We start from the raw sequence: 19382 nt of genomic DNA, 5'->3' as shown, positions 1-19382 counted from the left end.
AACATGCTGGCCACCCCAGGGACTGGCTGCCTCCGTCCATCCTGCCCTGTTTTCACTTTCAACAGTGACGTGGGGGCTCTCAGGACGAGGCCAGCTGGACCTGCGGACCTTGCCTCAGCAGGACTTCTGAGGACCTAGGTGAGGCCGGCTCTGCCTGTATGTTCTGAGCTGTGGAGAGCCTCCCTTGTTCCCACCCCCAGGGCTGTAAGGAGCTGGCACTGTGGGCCTTGGCAAAGGCGAGGGGGTGCCCGGCCATGCCTCTTCATCCTGGAGACAGCTGTCTGTCCTGGTGGGCCTCCTGCAGTGCGGCCAGGCTGCCAGCCTAGCTTGGGGCATGGGGGCCTGGCTGTCCTCCAGGTCCTGGGCCCACCCCGGCAAGGATGCCATGGAGGGATCCTCACTTGTTCCTCGCCTGGCCTTGCACTGGGAGCTGCAGTTAAGGAATCGTCTTTCACAGCAGGACGAGCCTGGGGACAGGGCTGTGGGGCGTAGGTAAGGCCTGGCCCAGGGCACTCATTGGTGTGACATGCAGCTGCAGGAACATGAACGGGTCCCACGCAGCTGTCTCGGTGTGGCCCCAACTCAGGTCCCTTCAGGTCACTGTTCCTGGAGCTTTGCAGGGGATGCCGGGACAGCCTGGGGGCTGCCAAGCAGCTGGGGTTGCACTGGGGTGGAGTGAGGCTTGGGGGACCATGGCCCAGAGCCAGCTTCTTTGCCTGCCCCCTCCTCTGAGCCCACAAGGGCTTTGGTGGATGAAGACACTGAGGGGCCTGTGGGTGAGCTCGCCTTCCTAGGAGGGCACGGATTTGGGTGTGGCTCTGTCAGAGCCAGTGCCCAACAGCCTCCTGTGTTCGTTGTTTGGACCCATCTTTCCCAGGTACCCCCACTCTCCTAGAAGCAATGTCAGGAAGACACAGCCTGCCCTGGAGGAGTGGGTGGGCTCCCAGGGGGCCCTCCTTCATCTGCAGAAGTGGTGGGGCATGAGAGGGGCCCTGTGGGTACGGAGCCTGAGACCACTGTGGCCAGTGCGGTAAGAGCGGGGCTCCAGCTGCAGGTTCTGGGCCTCAGCAAGGCACCCATTTCTGCGGACCTCGTTTTCCCCTCTGTAGAATCAGGATCAGGCCTCTTGGAGTTTGGAACAGCTTCAGTTCTCTGCCAGCTGGCCTGGCGTTAGCTTTGACACAGGAAGCAGCTCTGCTGGGGTGTCTAAAGGCTCCTCCAGAGTAAGTGAGGCCCACGGAGCCCCGGTGTGCCAGGTTGCAGAGAACACGCTCCAACATTCCTGAATCTGAATTCTGCCACTGTTCTGCTGCTCTGTCTACATGTGCACCCATGCACCTGTGTACACGGGCAGCCACATGTGTGTGCACACGACTGAACACGCACGACGTACACATGCACACGGTACATGTATGTACTTGCATGTGTGCACATGCATGTGTGTAGATCTATGCACAGTCACATTTGCATTCACATATTATGTATGCTGTGTGTGCATGTGTTCATGTGCGTGCCTGTATTTGTGCACCCGCACATGTATACATGCATGCACCTGTGTGCATCTGTGCATGTGTATATGTACATGTACACGGATGCATACATATGTGTGGCTGTAGGTGCATGCATGTGTACACATATGTATGTGTGTACGTGAGTATATTTAAAGGTGCAGCGTTTTGGTTTGGAAACCTTTAGTGCCTCAGATTAAATCAAAATGTCCTTGAGTTTCAGAGGTACGGCTGAACTTGTGGGCAGCTTGGTCGCCTGGCTGGCATTTTGCACACACATGTTAACAGTGAGGTCAGCAGCTAGGGATGCATATGCTCCTACTCTCCGGGGGAGGGACTGAGGCGAACGGCACAGCTTCCCCAGCTTCCCAGGGCCCAGGCTCACCCTCTGCTCTGAGGCCGCCACCGTGCCTAACCGGATGAGCCGGGGTGGTGCTGGGCGAGGTGCGCGCCCTCTGAGTGTGGCCACGCAGGGCTGCTGGCTGGGCCCAGACCTTCCCCAGCCTGAGCTAGTTTTCTTACCGCTTCTCTGTTCGCGTTGATGCTTGGTTCATCTCACTGTTGGCAATGAAGTTTCTGATTTCCGAGAAATAAGAGTCTTCTTTCTCGTCTAAAAGTGCGTGGTTGTCCGACTCTGAGGTGGGAGAGGAGGCACTGGTCCCCCGATGGTTCGTGAGGATCCCGGGGTGCTGGCTCACTGCGGAGGGGCGGGAGCGTCAGGAGTGGCCTCTCACTGAACCCCCCCATCCCTGGAGCAAACCAGTTGTGAGCAGTGTGCACCTGGGTGCCCCTAGGGAGGCAGGTTTCTCAGGGACCCGAAGAGTGCCAGGTTCTCTTTCGTGACCATGGTTTGAGGGGTGCCTACTGGCTTCCTGAGGTGTAGGCTGTGGCCCTCCACCCTGCCTGGAGCCCCCACCCTGCTCTTCCCCTCCCCCTCTGTGGGGCCTGCCACCTGGGTGCTCTGGGCCCCTCCCCGCCGCGGGCCCACCTGGGGCATTCTCGTGCTCGTGCTTCTTGAGGTGCCGGTCCAGGTTGGTCTGCTGCCCGAAGCAGCGATTGCACAGGTGGCACTTGAAGGGCTTCTCCTTGTTGTGGATGTTGCGGACGTGCCGCTGGAGGTTGGAGGAGATGCTGAAGGAGCGGTCGCAGTACTTACACCTGCAAGGCACACGCGTCCCTCAGCTCAGGCCAGGCCACAGAGCGTGGTGGGAAGGGAGCCCACGCCTCTGCCGTGTGCCCCGTCCGCCTCTGCCCTGCGCCCCGTCCGCCACATTGGCCCGCCATATCCCAGAGGCCGCTGGTTCTGGAGCTGGAGAGCCAAAGGCGTCCTGGGGAAGCTATCCCTAGAAACAGCCCCAGCTTCGAGAAGCAGGGGTTCACCCTCCTACTGTTATGTGAGTGGCAGATCCTGTCGGAGTGCGCCCCGTGTCCCCTGGGCATGTGGTGCCCCTGACCCTCCAGCGTTCCCTGCCCTCTGCTGTCTGGGTCTCCCTGGCCCCCAGGCCCGTGGGCAGAGGGTGACGTGCTCCTGGCGGCCTCCAGAGGGCGGCCTTGCTCCATGGAAAGAAATGGGCAGGGCCCGTTTCCCAGGTGGAGGGGCCGAGACCCGCTCCCTGAGACCCTCCTCCGCCCCTCGAGGTGGCTGGGGACCCCGGGCAGGCCTCAGCTCAACTGGGGCCTCAGTTTGCCAATCCATCAATGGAGGGCTGGGGGCTGCCTCCCCTGCTAAGGACACAAAGACCCACACTGACCCCTTCAGGCACTGCCAGCCCCTGGGCTGGGTTCATCTTTATTCCCCCTGGGGTGGGCAGGGCTGCTGCCAGCCAGCACCGTGCATGTGGGAGAGCTGGGAGGAGACTCCCCTTCCTCCCGATGCCTCCTCGGCCTCCAGCAGAGCGTGACTCTAACACCCCCAGCTTATCAGACAAGGCCCCTGCCTTCGGGAAGCTGTCATGATGAGCGACAGAAGAGGGCTGCACGTGTCGGCCCCTCAGTGGGGGGCCCTTGCACTGGGAGTGACCATCACAGCCCCCACACGTGTGACCTGCAGGCAGGGAGAGGGAGGTGGTTCGCCCTCATTTCAGAGAGCGGAGCTGAGAGCTGGGGCTGAGCAACACGTGCACTGAATGGCAGGAAAATCACGCCTGAAGCGAAGAGGGGGAGCCGGGGGCGGGCTGCGGAGGAACCCCACGGGCTCCGCAGAAGCGCGTGCGCTGCCTCCATGAAGACGTGGGTTCTCCCTGGGGGGCCGGGGCTGGCTTACTGAGAGGCACCCAGCTGGGCGAGGGTGGAGGGAACCCTGACTGCAGGCTCTCCAGTTGCACATGTGTGCTTGGCGTGCACGTGTGCCATGCCGGCATGTACACCATTGTGTGTGCTCGTGGTCATCAGAACTCCTGCAGAATGCTTGTCTGATCCCAGAGGCACACACACACTTTCACATTCCAAGGGTAGCCTAGGAATCTGAGAGCCTGTGACTCCCCCAACTCATCCCGTTCCCCAAGCTGCCTGGTAAAACCTAGGCGTCCCCTAGAGAGGGGGAGGCAGTCCCGGTAGAAAGGCCCTCCCTCCCAGTCCTGGCCACAAAGTTTCCACATCCCACCCACTTTGTCCTGAGAACCTCCACGGTGCTGCTGCAAGGCTTCATTCACTCAGTTCTGAACCTTCCTCCCTTTGCTGGCGGCCAGGCTCACTGACACCCTCCAGGTAGGCAGGCAAAGAACCATTTGCAATGGGAGTCCCTGAGCTCCCCCTACGCGACCCTCAGCCTCCTCTGCTCCTGAACCCTGGGGCCTGGTCCGTGGGCTTCTCCAGGAGCCCCTGCTCCTCCCCGGGTCAGCTGAGCTGCCTCTGGGCACCCAGGTCCCAGCCTGTCCGCCTGCAGCCCAGCGACGGGCAGTGCCCTGGCTGTCCACAAAACCTGCCCTGGGCGACGCTGCGGTTTTGTTTCACTCGGCCGGTGAAATCACAGAGGAGTAATGCCCAGGATGGAGCCCTTTCAGCTGCTGGGGTGGAGCTGCCCGGGTGCCCCCTACCCAACCAGTCCCACACAATCACCCGGAAAGGAGGGATTTTACACCCCTAAAAGCATCATCTCATGTCCCCATCCTGATACAGCCTAAGACTGGAACGGTGGTGCCCGGCCCGGGACTGTCCTGCTTTTGAGTCTGACTGCTGAGAAAGGACTCCCTGGACCCTGCATCTCCAGCCCGGATGCAAGGCACCTGCCGGTCTGAGCTTTCAGCTTCTGCCCAGCCAGAGGCTTCCCACCCAGTGGGGCCATGTGCCTCTCTGGCACGTGGGTGCAGCCAGTCTGCCTGCCTGCCTGCTTGTCTGTCTGTCTGTTTGTCTGTCCATCTGCCTGTCTGCCTGCCTGTCTGTCCATCTGCCTGTATGTCCGCTTGTCTGTATGCCTGCCTGCCTGTCCGTCTGTCTGTCCATCTGCCTGTCTGTCTGCCCACATGTCTCTCTGCCTGCCTGCCTGTCCATCTGTCTGTCTGCCTGCCTGTCTGTCCATCTGCCTATCTGTCTGTCCATCTGCCTGTCTGTCTGCCTGCCTGTCTGTCCATCTGCCTGTCTGTTTGCCTGTCTGTCTGTCCATCTGCCTGTCTGCCTGCCTGCCTGTCTGCATGTGTGCTCACACAGTTCCTGGTTCCTTTGGAAATGCAGGGACCCATGCAGAAACTCCACCTAATGGCTCCTGCGTAAACCCTAGCAATGGGGATCTGGGGTAAGAAATGGGATCGGAAAAGAAGCTTGTTCACGAACCTGGAGAGCAGGTCCCTTGTGTGAAGCTCTGGGGCTGGGGAGGGCCACGGAGGAGGCTGTGCATTGAATTTGGTTGCAGAGAGCCCTGAATGTGGCCCTCTCCTACTTCTAATCTAAATAAATGGCCCAGACAGAGAAGTCCATTTGAAATTTAGAGGAGCTGTGAGCCTAGGGCTGCGAGGGAGCAGAGTTCTCTGAGCAGCTGGGGTCTGCGTTGTAAATAAGCTGACAGGCGGCTGGTGAAATTGATGGCCTCACTGTGTAAAATAACAAGCCCATGAGCTCCAAAAGGAAGGAGAGCCTGCAGGGCAGCCAGGCCCCGTGTGCTGCGGGGCCTTGAGAGGACCTTGCTGTGACCATGCCTGCTGTGCTCCCAGGGAAGCCAGCGGGGGGGAGACAACAGAGCATGGGCAGGTCGGGAGGAGGTGGCCAGGGCCCCCGAGCCCAGAGCCCTGGGCGGCAGCTCCTTCCTGGGATCGAGTGGGGCCTCCTGCAGCCACCACAGGGGTCACTGCTTTTGGTGACTGTAATAAAAGTGAGGGAAGAGGAAGAAGGAAGAGATTTTGAAACCCAGCCGTAAAAATAAAATGAAAAAAGAATGGGCAGGCATGGGCCGCCTGCAGCGCCTGATGGAGACACAAGTTTGCCTCCCCTGCGTGCTCCAGCTTCACACGGACGGATGGCAGGACGGAGGCTGCGGGGAGGAAGAAGCCCACAGCAGACCAGGAAGCCAGAGGCTCTGAGGTGGGAATCTCGGGCCCAGGAGCCCCGGGCAGCCTGAGCAGGCTCGCGTCCAGGGAGTGACTCCAGGTTCCACCACGCAGTGTCCCAGAGAGACCCCGTGCCGGCTGACCGGGGAGCAGGGCCCCTATTCCCAGCTCAGTCTTTATGCTTCTCCAGCCCCAATCCCACAAAGCCTACATGCTTTTTATTTTTAAGAAATAAGAGTGACATTAACTGCGTCTCATCTTCCATCTTCACTCAAGCATCTGTAGGCCAGCGGAAGCCAGCGGCCAAGCGACCTCCAGGAAACGGATTCGGTGCACCAAAGGGTCTGCTTCCCCTCCCTCGGGCTGTGAAACACATTCTGAATGACTGCAGATCTTTGGAGGCAGGGACTTCAGCGGAAGAGCCTTCCAGTGTCATCTGGTTTGATTACCCGGCCACTCCAGGCAACCCGTGAGAAGACCGCTTCCCCCTGCTTGCGCGCGGGCTGCGTCAGCCTGACCACTCCGGGCACACACATACGCACATGCGGCGGGCACACGTGTGGGTGCTGGCACCGGGGAGGGGCTCACACTGGGGCAGGCCTGGGGGGCTCCAGCTCCTCTTGGCGGGCTTCTGGGGATGGCCGGCACTTTCCCTCCGCTAACTTAAAATCCTCCTGATTATCAAAGCGAGTCCAGAAACCACCAGTGTCAGAACGAAAACGGCATGCTCCAAACCCCTCGGCACAGACCTGCCTTGAGCCAGATAAAGTCAGGATTTGCAACACAAACTTGCAAAGCAATTATTGTTACCAAAGTCGAAACTCGCAGATTGGAGAGAGCAAAAGAAATCAATGATAATTAAATTCTTCTATAAACACCACCCCGACCCTCTGGGGGCTCTCAGCACACAATGCTGTCCAGAAGTCGGCTCTCATTACAGAAAAAACACACAGCTCGCTTTCTGGGAGGGACCAGACCAAATAAATCTTTGTGTTGCTGGCCTTTGTTAAGTTGTAAGTCGCTATTTTTTGAAGGGTGGGCAAGGAGCGGGGTGGGGGGGGTCTGTGAGCTGGGGAGGGCTGCAGGCACTGAACAGACAACCCATAGGTGGCATGAGCTGCCATTGACCCTGCGGGTGGGGACATGGCCCTGTGGCAGCGGGGGAGGCTTGGTCTGTCTCAGAGTGGGCCTCGGTGAGCACGGCATGTGCAGGTGCCCAGCTGGCCTCCTTCCCCAGGGACGGAGACACAAACTGAGCCCCCAGTGCCTGCACTAGCATGTGGTCCCTTCCTGGTGACCTCTAGCTCTGTGTGGTCAGAGTTGAGAAATCTTACGTGTGTGAAACACTCTTTGTCCGCAATGGCCTCTGTGAACAGACACAGCCTGCCTGTGTCACTAAGCCAGCATTTCACCATTCACCTCCCGGTTACCACTGTCTGGGGTTCTCACTTAACATGCTCACTCCCAGGCCCTGACCCCGGTGAGTCACAGGGCGTCTCTGAGCCTCGGACACCTCATCTTTGAAATGGAATGACAGGCTTCTTTGGGAGGCTGTTGTGAGCCCCAAATTCAATGCCTCCCCCATCCTGATGAGCTGGGTGACTGCTCTCTGCAGGTGCAGCTGGCTGCTCAGGTGAGAGGAGCATGGTGGGATCCTGGAAACGGACACACCGCTTGCCATCCAGGGCTGTCCCAGGGACCCCAGCGGAATCCCTCAGTGGGCTCCAAGCTGGGGGCGGGGACCCACATTTGTACGGAGACCCACCCTGCCTTTGGCCCATTCCCTGGCCCCCCAGGAGTGGGGCTGTGGGGGAAGCTACAGCCGTTGTGAGAAGAACAGAGTTGGGCTGGGTGTGGGGAAGCTGAGGTTTTCTCCCACGTGGACCCTCCAGGCCTTAGCTCTGGTCAGCCCTGCTCTGATGAGGATCCCCTGCCCCAGTGGACACCCCAGGTTGGGTGGAGAGCTGCTCCCTCGAATCTTCGAGAGCCAGGCAGGTGCCTTCCAGCAGGTTCCTGGGCACCTCCTGCCTCATCCTCACAACATCCTGATGAGGTCGAGACAGGAGGGACAGAGTGACCAGAACTGAGCACCGAGCCCCGCCCACTGCATGCTCACTCCAGCAGGGAGCCTGGGAAGGGCACATTTACTCCTAGGAGTGGGTCAGCCGTGCGCACACGGAGGCAGGCGGCCCTGCTCCCCACACCCGGCCCAGGCAGCTCCTACCTGTACGGCTGCTCCCCGGTGTGCGTCCTCAGGTGTCTGGTGAGATTGGCTGATCTGGGGAAGATCTTCCCACAGTACCTGGGGTGGAGGGAGGTGGGGAGGGCGAGGGAGTGTTAGGGCAGGCTCACATGGCCATTTCCTAGAAACGGTTTCACGCTAATGCTCGAGGTCTCACACCTGATGGCCATGTGACAGGTGGCCCCCACCCCAGCATCCTGGTTTCAGTCCCTTCTGCTGCCCTGAAGCCTAGCCCCAGTTATAGAGCAGCCTGCTGTCGGCCACCGGAGCAGGACCAGCCCCTGTCCCCTGAAGCATCTCGGCCCCTCGGTCCAGCGGCAGACAGGGAGGGCTCTGGCTGACTGGGACAGGCCTGCACAGCACAAGGCGGCCGGGAAGGTATCATCCCGACATTGGAGAAATCAGCTCAGCCTGTTGCGCTGGGTTTCCCATCCCCCCAAGCACTGAGGTTCGTCGCTGACCAGCACCCCTCAGCCTCGGCCTTCCCGTGTCAGGCTGGGCCAAGGTTGCATTTTCTTGAGCTCACATGAGCACGGCATGGTGGGAGGCAGGGGAGGCCACCATGTCACTTATTTGCGAAGTATGACTTCAAGTAGGTGACTGACTGATTACAGGCGCTGTGCTTCCCTGTGGCTGGGACCCTGAGTTTTCCTGGGAGCACAGGTTCATGGCCACATGTGCCACACTCAGGCCCCCCCGGGGCTGTCCCAGCTGCACCCCGGGACCCCTCACCTGCACGTGTATCGCTCCTTGCCCTTCCTGAGGATGGGGTCGGAGAGCGTTGGGGGTGGGGACCGGAAGTTGAAGGGGTGGTGGGGGAGGGGCTGCAGGGAGCTGCCGGAGTCGGCCTTCATGGCTGCAAAGCTCTCCAGCTTCTCTGTCATGGTCTCTATGGCTGACATCTGTGGGCATAAGAGCGAGAGGTTATGGACTCAGCTGGGCTCTCACCTGTCCTGAGTGGCTGCACTGCTGGGGGTTCTGTAGGACAGCACATCCTGGGGTGCTCAGGTGGGCAGTGGAAGCAGTGTCTCCTAGAGGCTCCTTGGACCCTGGGTTAGATCCTTTCACCTTTCTGCAGCCAGCCCTGCTCTCGTCCTTCCCTGGGTCCCCCGTTTACAGTTTAGGGTCTCGCCTGCAGGAGCAGCCTCCCTGCCTGGCCTGGGTGTGACCGGAGTGACACAGACAGCTGATGCTTCTGATGACCTAACCCCTTATTTGACCCAGGCCAGCAAAACGCCCAGCTGACTTGACCCCTGGCCATGACTTCTGGTTGGCTAGTTTGGGTTAAATGCAGAATTACATCTAGTTTAACATTAAAAATTGTATTTTTTTAGCCTTGAAAAATTAAAATAACAACCTGAATCTCAGCTTAAAGTATAGCTCATGGGCCTGCAGAGCCACCGCCACCAAGTGGCAGCATGCCATAATTGCAGGCAAAGTACCAAAGAGGAATTCAACAGCCGCTTTAAGACTTAATCCCACAAAGGAAATATTCAAAATAATAACGCCACATGTCACACGACACAGGATGATTTGATATAGGCACTAGCAGCTGCCTCTCTGCTCCCTGGAGATGCCCAGGGCTGGCTCGATTAGGAAGGTAGAAGCATGGGATTAGTCATTTCCACCCAGTGGGCAGAGCTCTGATCAGAATTCCAGACTGTGCTGGCCCCACTGAGATCTCCTGCCCTAGTGACAGGAGAGGGGAGGGGCCAGGCTGATGGAGCTGCTGAGTGTCAGCCCCACCTCTCCCACTCCCTTTGCCTTTGAAGACCCAGAGCAGCACCCAGTGGGGAAGGAAACGGCCACCCTGTGATACCTGCTGTGTGCCAGGCCCTATGGGGGGCTGGGCGGGGGCTGAAAAGGAAGAGCCTTCCTCATCCCCTGAGGGGTAGCAAAAGGCAGCAGAAGGAACAAACACCACACACCCACTGCTGAACGGGGGAACCAGCATCCCCAGGGCCCAAGGCCTGACCCACAGGGCCCTCCAGACACCTTTCCTAAACAGGTATATGTGCAACCTGCCTCCCCTGTGGTGAGGGAGGGGAAGCGCTGGGCAGGAGCTTATGGAGATGGAAGGGAGAGTTTGTGGTCTCCATGTACGGGGGTTACTGGGAGAAACTGGTCAGGGTGTGGGTCCTTGGCACCCAGCGGCCACGAAATGGGTGTGGGGATGAGAGGCAGGGCAGATGGGGACCCGCCTCATCCAGGGCCCTCGTTTGGGGCTCGCTGCCTCAGAGTGATGCTCAGAGCCAGCTTCACAGGGGTAACCTGCCTCGTTACAGCAAGACGCTGGCCCTGGCTGCCCACTGGCAAACAAAACTATCCCGCCACATGGCTGGGGTCTCTCAGCATCCGAGAGCCTGGCACCCAGCACTCAGCTTTTTAGAGACTCGCTTGCCTGGGATTGCCCAGCTGCTACTGGCAGGGAGTAGAGGGCTTTCTGCAAATGCTACCCAGAGACCGCAGGCCCCTGGGGTGGGGACATTTTGCTATTTGGGGAACAACTGACTGATTACAATAAAAATACCCAGAAAGTAATTAATGAGTAGAAACTCGTGTTCATCTGCAAGAGGCCGAGGACTCCCCTCCGGCCCCTTCCAGCCCCACCCAGGCTGCGGGGGTCAGGACTGTTCTCGTCCTGGTGAGAACCAGTAATGGGCAGATGGAAGCTGCCTTGCTCCCTGAGCCATCAGCTGGGCCTCCGCAACCTGGAGCAGCCTGGACAGCAGGGGCTGCGGCCTTCGCACGGCCACGGCTCTGGGCTTCACCGAGGCCATTAGGAATTGGTGCCTTCCGCCCGAGTGATGGCCCAACCTTAGACCATTTGGTGACTTATCAGTCGTCTCTCTCTTCCCGCCCCCATCTCCTGGTTCCGGACCGCAGGGACAGGCAGCGGGGGTGGCCGGCCCGTGGGGGTAGCGGGCAGGAGGGACAATGGCAGCCACCCCCCACCAGGCTCCCTTCCTCGGGCCTGGGTGGGCCTCTCCCGCCCAGCTCGGCCCGATCAGATATTCCAAGCCTCGCTCCCCGGGCAAACACAAACACAGGATGCGCCTGGCTGGCCTGTGGCTCTTTCCAGCCCATCCCGAGGAAAATCGGGGGAAGTTATTAACCAAACTCCATGGCCCCGTGGAAACAATGGGAGGCGCTAAGTTTAGCTGTGAACTCAGGCTGGGTGCAGGTTTCACAAACTGGCGGGGGCCCGTCCATGGCGGGAACGCCGAGAGAGAACAATGCCCCGGCCTGGTCTGCAGTCTCAGGCAGGGCCAGGCCCACCGTGCCACCCCAGGACCCTCCCCAGGTGCAGCCCCCAGTGCTGCGGAAGGAGCCAGGCTCCCAGCAATGAGACCAAGTCAGTAGGGGCAGGAGATCGGGAGCTCTGCCTTGGTCGTGCTGCCTGCCCACTACTTTGCTCCCAGGATGTGGCCTCAGGGGCTGGCAGGAGCCTGGCAGGGTCTGCACCCACCTAACCAGACTTTGGGGCTCTCTGGGTCTCTTTCCTGACCCCCTGCCCACCACCCCCCTGGGGCCTGGCTCTGTGCCCCCCTCTGCACGCTCAGGCCCTTCCTCTCCTCCCTTTGAACATACTCAGGTCTTGGGCACCCGAGAGAGCGCTCCCACGCTGTGCCCTGCGCTGCCGCCCGAGGCTGCTCCCCTCATTCACAATCACTGCACTTGCTCCTTCAGGCCCTGCCCACGGTGCCACTGAAGCTCCTTCTCCTTCCTGGAGCCCAGAGCCAGGGGTCAGAGAGGTCCCTGGGGCTGCCCTGTGAGGACCGCTCTCCGTCCTCAACCTCTCCAGCCGACAGTGCCCTGAGGGACCACAGGGAGAGAATCCTTCCCTGCTTTTGAGGGCCTCTGTGCATGCGGCAGCCTGGACGGGAACTCCCACTCCAGCCTGGCCACTGAGCCTGGGCCACCGGGCGGTGGGGCCACTGGTGTGCGGGTCGTCACCGGGTGCCCTGGCCTGCGCTGGGGTCGTACCTGGGGATGGAAGAGCAGCGGGGATGGCCGCAGGTACTTCTCCTTCAGGGCTCCCACGGGGTCTGTGACCTTCCGCTTTTCTACCCTGCTGGACAACAGCACAGAGGGTTACGTACCACACCGACCGAGCTGCCCGCCCCGCCGAGCTGCCCGCCCCGCCTGTCCGTATGCCTGGCCAGTCACAAGGCCACAGTGTGGACTGCGCTGGGGCTGCCCCAACTCCCACCAGACTCCTCTGTGGGCCTTGGGGATGTGGGGGCCCAGCCTACCGGCCCCCTAAACAGACCCTCCCTTCACCGCCTGCCCCTGAACATGCTCCCTTGGTGGTTCCCGTTCACCTCCCATCACCTCCACGTTCCCCCCAAGTGCCTTCGAAGACCCTCGGCTGCCAGCAGCCATGCAGGTCACGAGGGCGAACACAGGAGCCTGGAGTCTGCTGAGGGTCCCGTGCACCTGGCCTCCTGCCAACTGGCTGGTCAGCCCTGCCTGAGTGGGGGCCGCTCTCATGGGGGTCCCTGGACCTGCTCACAGCAGAGCTCGAGGCCCCTCCCCTGACCTGGCCCTTGGCACGGGGCATGCTGCCTGAGTGTGCTGATGAACGTGAGTGGCTGACAGGTATCTGTCCTGGGGAGGTCACCAGGGGCCCCGGCGGCACCTGGACAGGGCCCTAACCCTCCGGGGCTGCTGGAGATTATAGTTCCAGAACCTTCCCCAGATGCCAGTGACAAGCCTGCTCCCTGCATCACAGTGCAAACCTCTGGTGGTAAACAGAGGCGGCGGGCAGGGCCATCGCGGACCCTCCTTTGGCTTGGCGGTTCCCGAAGGAGGCCAGCTCTTCTCCGTCTGCCTGGGTCCCACAGCGAGGGCTGGACTTGGGAGCCTCTTTGCTGTCACTGAGACCGTTTTGATAAACCTACTGCCCCCTCCAAGACACAGCCCCCCCCAGCATCTCTAGGACTGGCCGCTTTTGCTTTATTCGGTCGGGAGTTCCTCAGGGTGGCCTTCCCATCTCCTTGCACGGCGAAGCGGGCAGCACAGAGACATGTGTGGGTGGGGGCAGGACCCTCCCCAAGCCTGGGCCTGCTCTCCCAACCCACCTGTATTCTAGGGAGGGGCGAACCTGTCCAGAAATCAGGGAGTGGCATTAAGCTCACCTTTCCCCAAGAGGGGCATCAAAGACACTGTGCACTGGTGCCGAGAAAACCATCCAATGCCTGCTCCCTATGCCCCTCCTTCTCCCCTCCAAGGACCACTGGCTCCTTCTCTGATTCCCCCTGGGACCCCAGAAAGACACCCCTCTCCCCTCTCCCCACTCCCCTGATGCTCTGGCTCCAGTGGCAGGAGCACTCAGGACAGGCAGGCAGCACTCAGCCCAGGCCCCTCTGACTTCTGCAGGTGGAGGCTCAGGGGAGCTGGACCAGTGAGACAGCTGGAGAGAGGGGTGCAGGGGAGGGCCAAGGAGGGGTTGGAGTTGGGGTGGGAGGGGTTACTAGGGGTAGGAAGGCCTTAAGGCCAGCAGTGGGACATCTGAGTGGTCATCAGTGCAAGAAAACCGCATGTGTCCGGGAGCACCTGTCCTGGCCTACCAAACATGGCCCGGGCCGGGCACTTGGCTTAGGAGCAGCCAAGCCAGGCATCCCTCCTGAGGGGTGCAGATCCCCCCAAAAATGGGGGCATCTTCCTGAAGTCAGCAAAGGCCGGGGGAGAACATTGAAAGAGACACCACCATGCCCTGAGTCCGCCCTGCACTGCCCACCCCAGGGAGAATGGGTGAGGCCGGGGCGCAGAATACCTGTAGATGGGGTCCATGAAGAAGGGCGAGGGCTTGGCATAGTGGAGCGGGGGCTGCTGGGGCATCCGCGCCGGGCACACCTGGGGCAGCCCCTCACCGGCGCCCAGCTTGCGCTCCCCGTAGACGTGGTTCTTCCGTGGCTCCCGCCCGCCGCCGTTCTGGCTGGCGCGGGCCCGGCTGCCGATGCTCAGGTCCAGCGGCTGCTCCTCGCTGGACGAGGGTGCCGAAGGGCCCTTGGGCACGGGCAGGATGGGCTTCACGTCCTTGGGCTTGGTGGTGAGATCGAAGGGACACTCGGCGCTGGGGACGCCCGCCTTCAGGACGTCCCGGGGAGACTTGGGCTCCGTCTTGACGAGCAGGTTGTGGGCAAGGGCTCGGTCCGTGAAGGGGTAGAGGGAGTGGGGAAAGTTGGGCAGGAACTGGAAGGGGAAGGCCGAGTGGTAGGGCAGCGAGCCCAGCTTCTTCTCCTGCATCCCCATGAAGCCCGGGCCGAAGTACTTCTCGGCGATGGACGCGATGGCCTTGATGGAGTCCCCGGCGGCGCCCGTGGCGGTCAGCAGCTGCTCGTCAGGCGGCGGGAAGAATGAGTGCTGGGAGTAGAAGACGGGCACCTCGGCCACGCTGTTGGGGGCCCCCGTGGGCGCCAGGCCGCCCCCAAACTCGGGCTTGCCCTCGGCCGACTTGCCCCTGCCCTTCCCCTTGTCGGGGTCGCTGTCCACGTCGCTGTCCAGGTCCGAGCCTGTCCCCGTGGTGGTGTCCAGGTCGGTCCCTGTGGTGGTGTTGACGTCCTCAAAGTCGCTGCCGTCCGACACGTCGCTGCTCCTGGCCTTCAGCTTCTCCACTCGGGAGTCCTCCAGGCGGCTCTCGAACTTCTCCTCAGGGCCCGGGGCTGCCGGGGTGCCCTGGCTGCTGTTGCTGACGGCGGACACCAGGGGCAGGGCCGGGTTCCCCAGGGGGCTGGGCAGCTTGGCGTCCTGGGTGTGGTTCAGGGGGCTCTTGAGCAGTGGCGTGGGAGGTAGCAGAGGCGGCCGAGGGTACAAGGACGGAGGAAAGATGCCCGGGAAGCCGGGGGTGAGCGTGGGGAACGCGGGAGGCGCAGTGGAGAAGGGCAGGCTCCCCGGGTGCGGCCTGGAGGGGAAGTACTCGCTGAAGCCCAGGCTGGCGTGGTTGAGGTTGGGGGAGGGTTTTGCCTTGTCCATCATGGGGCTGGGGGTCAAGGGCAGGCCCGGGGCGAAGATGCCGCCTGGCGTGTAATGGTTCTTGCCCTCGCAGAAGCGCCGGTGCTTGTTGAGGGAGGAGGTAGTGCTGAACATCTGCCCACAGTCCTTGCACTTGATCTGCGTGCGGCAGTCGGCGTGCATCCGCTTGTGCCGGCACAGGTTGGAGAACTGCGTGTAGGACTTGTGGCAGACCTCACCTGAAACAGCAGCAGAGGCCAAACGAACCGCGTGAAATGACCAGGAAGCCCGCCACGGGAGGGGCAGGCCCGGGCGGGAAGCCGCTGTCCGGGTGCGCGCCCACGGGTACTGTGCATGCGTGTGTGTCTGCATACACTCACATATGAGGCAGTTGCATGCGTGTGTGGGGGGCAGGCATGTGGGTATTCTGTGAGTGTGCATGTCTGAGTGTGCGCACTTGTGCACACATGAGCATGTGGAAACATACGTGAGGGTGCATGCGCCCACCCCAAGGCTAGCCTCCCATGACCAGCACAGATCCCAGGGCTGGTTGGTCCAGACCCTGCCGTCCTCCACCCTCTCTGCTGGAGAATGGGCTCGCCACTGCTGTCCCCACCCTCCTCCCCCATGGTGTTGCTAGTTTGGGAGCCAAGATTTTCAGAAGCCCCTGACGAAGGCGAGCCTGCTCCCCAGGGCGGGCCACGGGCAAAGCGAAGGCATGTGATGGTGTCTGCCACTCCATCAGTGGATTCGGGGCAAGCTGGCTCAGGGCACGCCCTGCCTTCCTCTTCACTTCTGCTGCTTTTCCAGCAGGGGTGGGAGCAGGGCACTGAGCACACAGCCTGAGTCTCCTGCTATCTAGAAGTTCACAGTGTTACCAGCGGTCTCCCGCCTCCTCTCTCTGCCCCAGGTCCTGCCACCTGCACCCCAGAAGAAGGCAGCCTCTGGGGTGACATAGACAGTTCTTGAGGTTCTCAGGAGGCCCCAAGTCAGGGAGTCCAGACTTTGGGGCTCCTGGCAGTACAGGGCCACCCTTTGGAGACGGCTAGAGGTTGACAGGCACAGGAGGTCAACCCGGGCAGGGCCCTACTCAGAGGGACTTTTCTCTGCCTGAGAAAGTGAACATCCTACTCCTGAGAACCTCCTGGACTGGGATGGCGGCGCCAGTGCCTGGCTCTGGCCGGCGAGTGCCAGCATCTTCTCTCAACAGGAGAGGGCAGTGCTGGCCCAGCCAGACTCTGGACCCAGAGGCCTGGGGGCCCCGGCCATTTTCCTAAAGGCCTGTGAACGGTGTCAGTGAATTGCCAGCTTGTCTTTCGCCTCTTGTTTTTCTAAGGAGAAAGGGAGGAACACACACACATTCACACACACACAACCACCACACACACGTACACGCACATGCCCCCCACACCACCACACACATACACACACATGCACACACACAACCACCACACAATGTACACACATATGCACGCACACACACCCACCACACACACGTATACACACATGCACTCACATGTACACACATGCACGCCAACACCCACCACATACACACACACACACGCGCACACACACACACGCCCCGGCGAGCGTCTTTCTCTATAGGACAATTTGCTTCCTCCACACAGCCCTGTGGAAACAATGCTTCCAGCACGCTTCCTGCTCACCCTCGGCCGCCTGATCTCAGGCGATGCCAGCTGGGAGCTTTCTCTGAGATCACCGTGTTCTCTGATCACAACATCTATTTCTACTACCCGCTCTAGCTTCCTGCCCATCCAGCCTGGCGGGGCGTTTTCAAGGCTGAGGGGAGAAACTTTGTCTCGTTCCATCACATCTGCCCTCGCTGATGGAGAGGTGACCCTCCACAGGGTGGACCTATAAATACCCCTGGTCGCCTGCCTGGCCCTGAGGGAGGTGCTCAGGCCCTGCTGGCCACACAAGCACACCCTGACTCTGGCCCGGCCTTTGGCAGGTCCTGGTGGTACCTGGTCAGTGGCTGCTGCCATCTGGACTTGGAGACTGGCTTTGAGCAGCCTCTGGCCCAGGGCAGCTCCGAGGAGGGGCCTCCTGGGTAAGCGGCTGTGCTTGGGTTCAGGGACCATGGGTTCCCACCCATCTGCTCATTGATGGGGGGCTCGGCAGAAGGGCTGGGGAAGAAGAGAGGCCTTGAGAGACAGAGGTCCCTGCAGGGGAAGGTCCTGGACCCTGGGGATGGCCTCAGCTGGTTTGGAGCTGGCAGAGGGAGGCAGCTGCCTGAAGGGGCGGAGGACGGCCTGGGCAGCCAGCCCCTGCAGAGGGAGCCTCCCGGGGCCCTGCCAAGATGGGAGGGGTCCAGGCCAGGGCTCGCCCGGTCAGCAGTTTCTTCTCCTGGCAGGGTATCTGTGTGAATGCACACTCACACTTGCTCATACAGAACTCATACACACTGATACACGCACCAACTCAGTGCCCACACTCATACACTCATGTACGCACGTGCACAATTAGCGCAAAGGCCCTTCGTGAAAAGTGCCCATGTGAGCCTGTCCGCCCCATGCCCAGATACATGTCCCCTCTCTCCTGTCCTCCTCTCCTCTCTCCCTACGCCCCCTTTCTCTTACACACACAGGCACATGCACACGCACACACTCATATGCACACACACGTGCGTACAGACCCCAGTGCACAGGTGAGCTCCTTGGTGGGAAAGACATCACCAGGAGTGACAACCCCTCCATCTGGCCAGCGAGGTGGGGACCCGGGCTTCCTCCATCTGCCTGTACCCAGCCGGCAGGTGGACGCGGAGCCTGCCCGTGAGCACCGGCACCGCTGTGACCTCTCCTGCAAGCACTGACTGTTCTCGGAAAGGGCCACGCTGTTTGGACTCCCTTGCTTGTTCGCAAATTCTCCTCTCCAAGCCTGAAGACCCCCTTTGCGTGTGCACCAAAGGATGCTGTGTCACGGCCTGGGAGAGGCCGGGGCTGCGTCGCCTGTGTCTGACCTAATTTCTAAGTGAATGAGACCTTCATACATCCAATCTGGCCACATCCCGAGTTTTCCTTTTAGCTTCATCTCCTTAGCCAAAAGCCAAGCCACAAAGGTGATCCTGGAGTGTGGACAAGGGGTCCAAGAGCTGCTGAGGCTGAACAGGGCTAGCCGGACTTCCCTGTCCCGTCTCCACCACGCAAGGAGGGGAGTGTTTGCGGCATGGTGGGAGCTGAGGGCTGGAATGCCCCGGGTGCTGCAGCTCCTGGACATTTGTCATTAATACGATGCAATGGACTTTAGAAAGCTTGTCTGCACGCCCAGAGACGCAGGGATGTTTCAACCTTCTGAGCTTGCTACAGAGCTCCAGGCTGTCATCTGAGGCGCTCACTGGTGCTGATCTCACAGTGGGAGTCACTGCATCTGGGGGTGGTCATGTCCCTCCCCCGGCTCCCGCCCAGCTTGCCCGTACTGTTTTCTCCCAGAGGGAAGGCGTGCTATGCGGCGGGGCGCTGGAGCCGGGCACACACCAGGCATGCTCCTCCTGGGAGGTCGGTGGTCAGCAAATGGGAAAATGGCACTTGTGGAGTGGCCGGCAGGCAGAGCTCCTCCTCCCCTTGGTTCTCAGCTGGAGGGGGCGTGAGGTCCAGGTTGGGCTGGGGCTGAGTCACCCCTAGCAGGACAGCTCAATGCTGGGGCTTGTGCGGTGGATGGGACAGGCACAACCCAGGTGCTGACAGGGGCCTGGCTGGCTGGTGGGCATCGGTCAGTGCCTGAGTGGCCCACACCGGCGAGAATGCCTGAGCCCAGGTTCCCAAGCTCCCAGCGCCCCCCTCTCTCCACACAGATGCCACAGAGGCTGGAAGGCTCAAGTCACCCAGCCCCGGGCCAGGAGCCAGGCCCCTGGAGCTAAAGTCTGGGCTCCACAGCCTGGCCTGGAGCGCATGGTCACACAGAAGGGCCCCTCCCCAGGCTTCTGTGAGGGTGCTGTGTGAAGGCTTGGGAAGCCGTGACTCAGCAGACAGGAGCCTGCAGGGGCTTCTGACCTCACTGAGAATCAGGGTCAAAGTCGCAGCACTGGCCCACAAGGCCCCCAGGACCTGGCCCTGGTGACCGCTTACCTCTCTTTTATTTTTATTTCCTTAGAGACAGAGTGTTGCTCTGTTGCCCAGGCTGGGGTGCGGTGGCGTGATCTTGGCTCACCGTAGCCTCGACCTCTTGGGCTCAAGACAT

The 19382-nt window shown here is 60.9% G+C and overlaps 1 protein-coding gene across 5 annotated transcripts in view; it reads right to left on the bottom strand.

The window, feature by feature from the left end:
* PRDM16 (PR/SET domain 16) overlaps positions 1-19382 on the bottom strand; it is a 345467-nt gene that overhangs the window by 9694 nt on the left and 316391 nt on the right. For 3 of the 5 annotated variants that reach the window (XM_032262191.1, XM_032262193.1, XM_032262195.1), the window contains exons 9-14: positions 14008-15424; positions 12216-12303; positions 8961-9130; positions 8211-8288; positions 2497-2666; positions 2031-2205 (exon numbers count right to left, since the gene is read on the bottom strand). In XM_032262191.1, coding sequence (XP_032118082.1) covers positions 2031-2205; positions 2497-2666; positions 8211-8288; positions 8961-9130; positions 12216-12303; positions 14008-15424 — 2098 coding nt within the window. The remainder of the gene's footprint in view (positions 1-2030; positions 2206-2496; positions 2667-8210; positions 8289-8960; positions 9131-12215; positions 12304-14007; positions 15425-19382) is intronic. The other 2 variants (XM_032262194.1, XM_032262196.1) reach the window with 1 other exon arrangement.

This window comes from Sapajus apella, unplaced genomic scaffold, assembly GCF_009761245.1.
Source record: "Sapajus apella isolate SASKATOON/1434 unplaced genomic scaffold, GSC_monkey_1.0 scaffold127, whole genome shotgun sequence".
In the NCBI taxonomy this organism is placed as follows: Eukaryota; Metazoa; Chordata; class Mammalia; order Primates; family Cebidae; genus Sapajus; species Sapajus apella.
The sequence above is the reverse complement of the archived record's forward strand: the minus strand, read 5'-3'. Positions and strand labels throughout refer to the sequence as shown.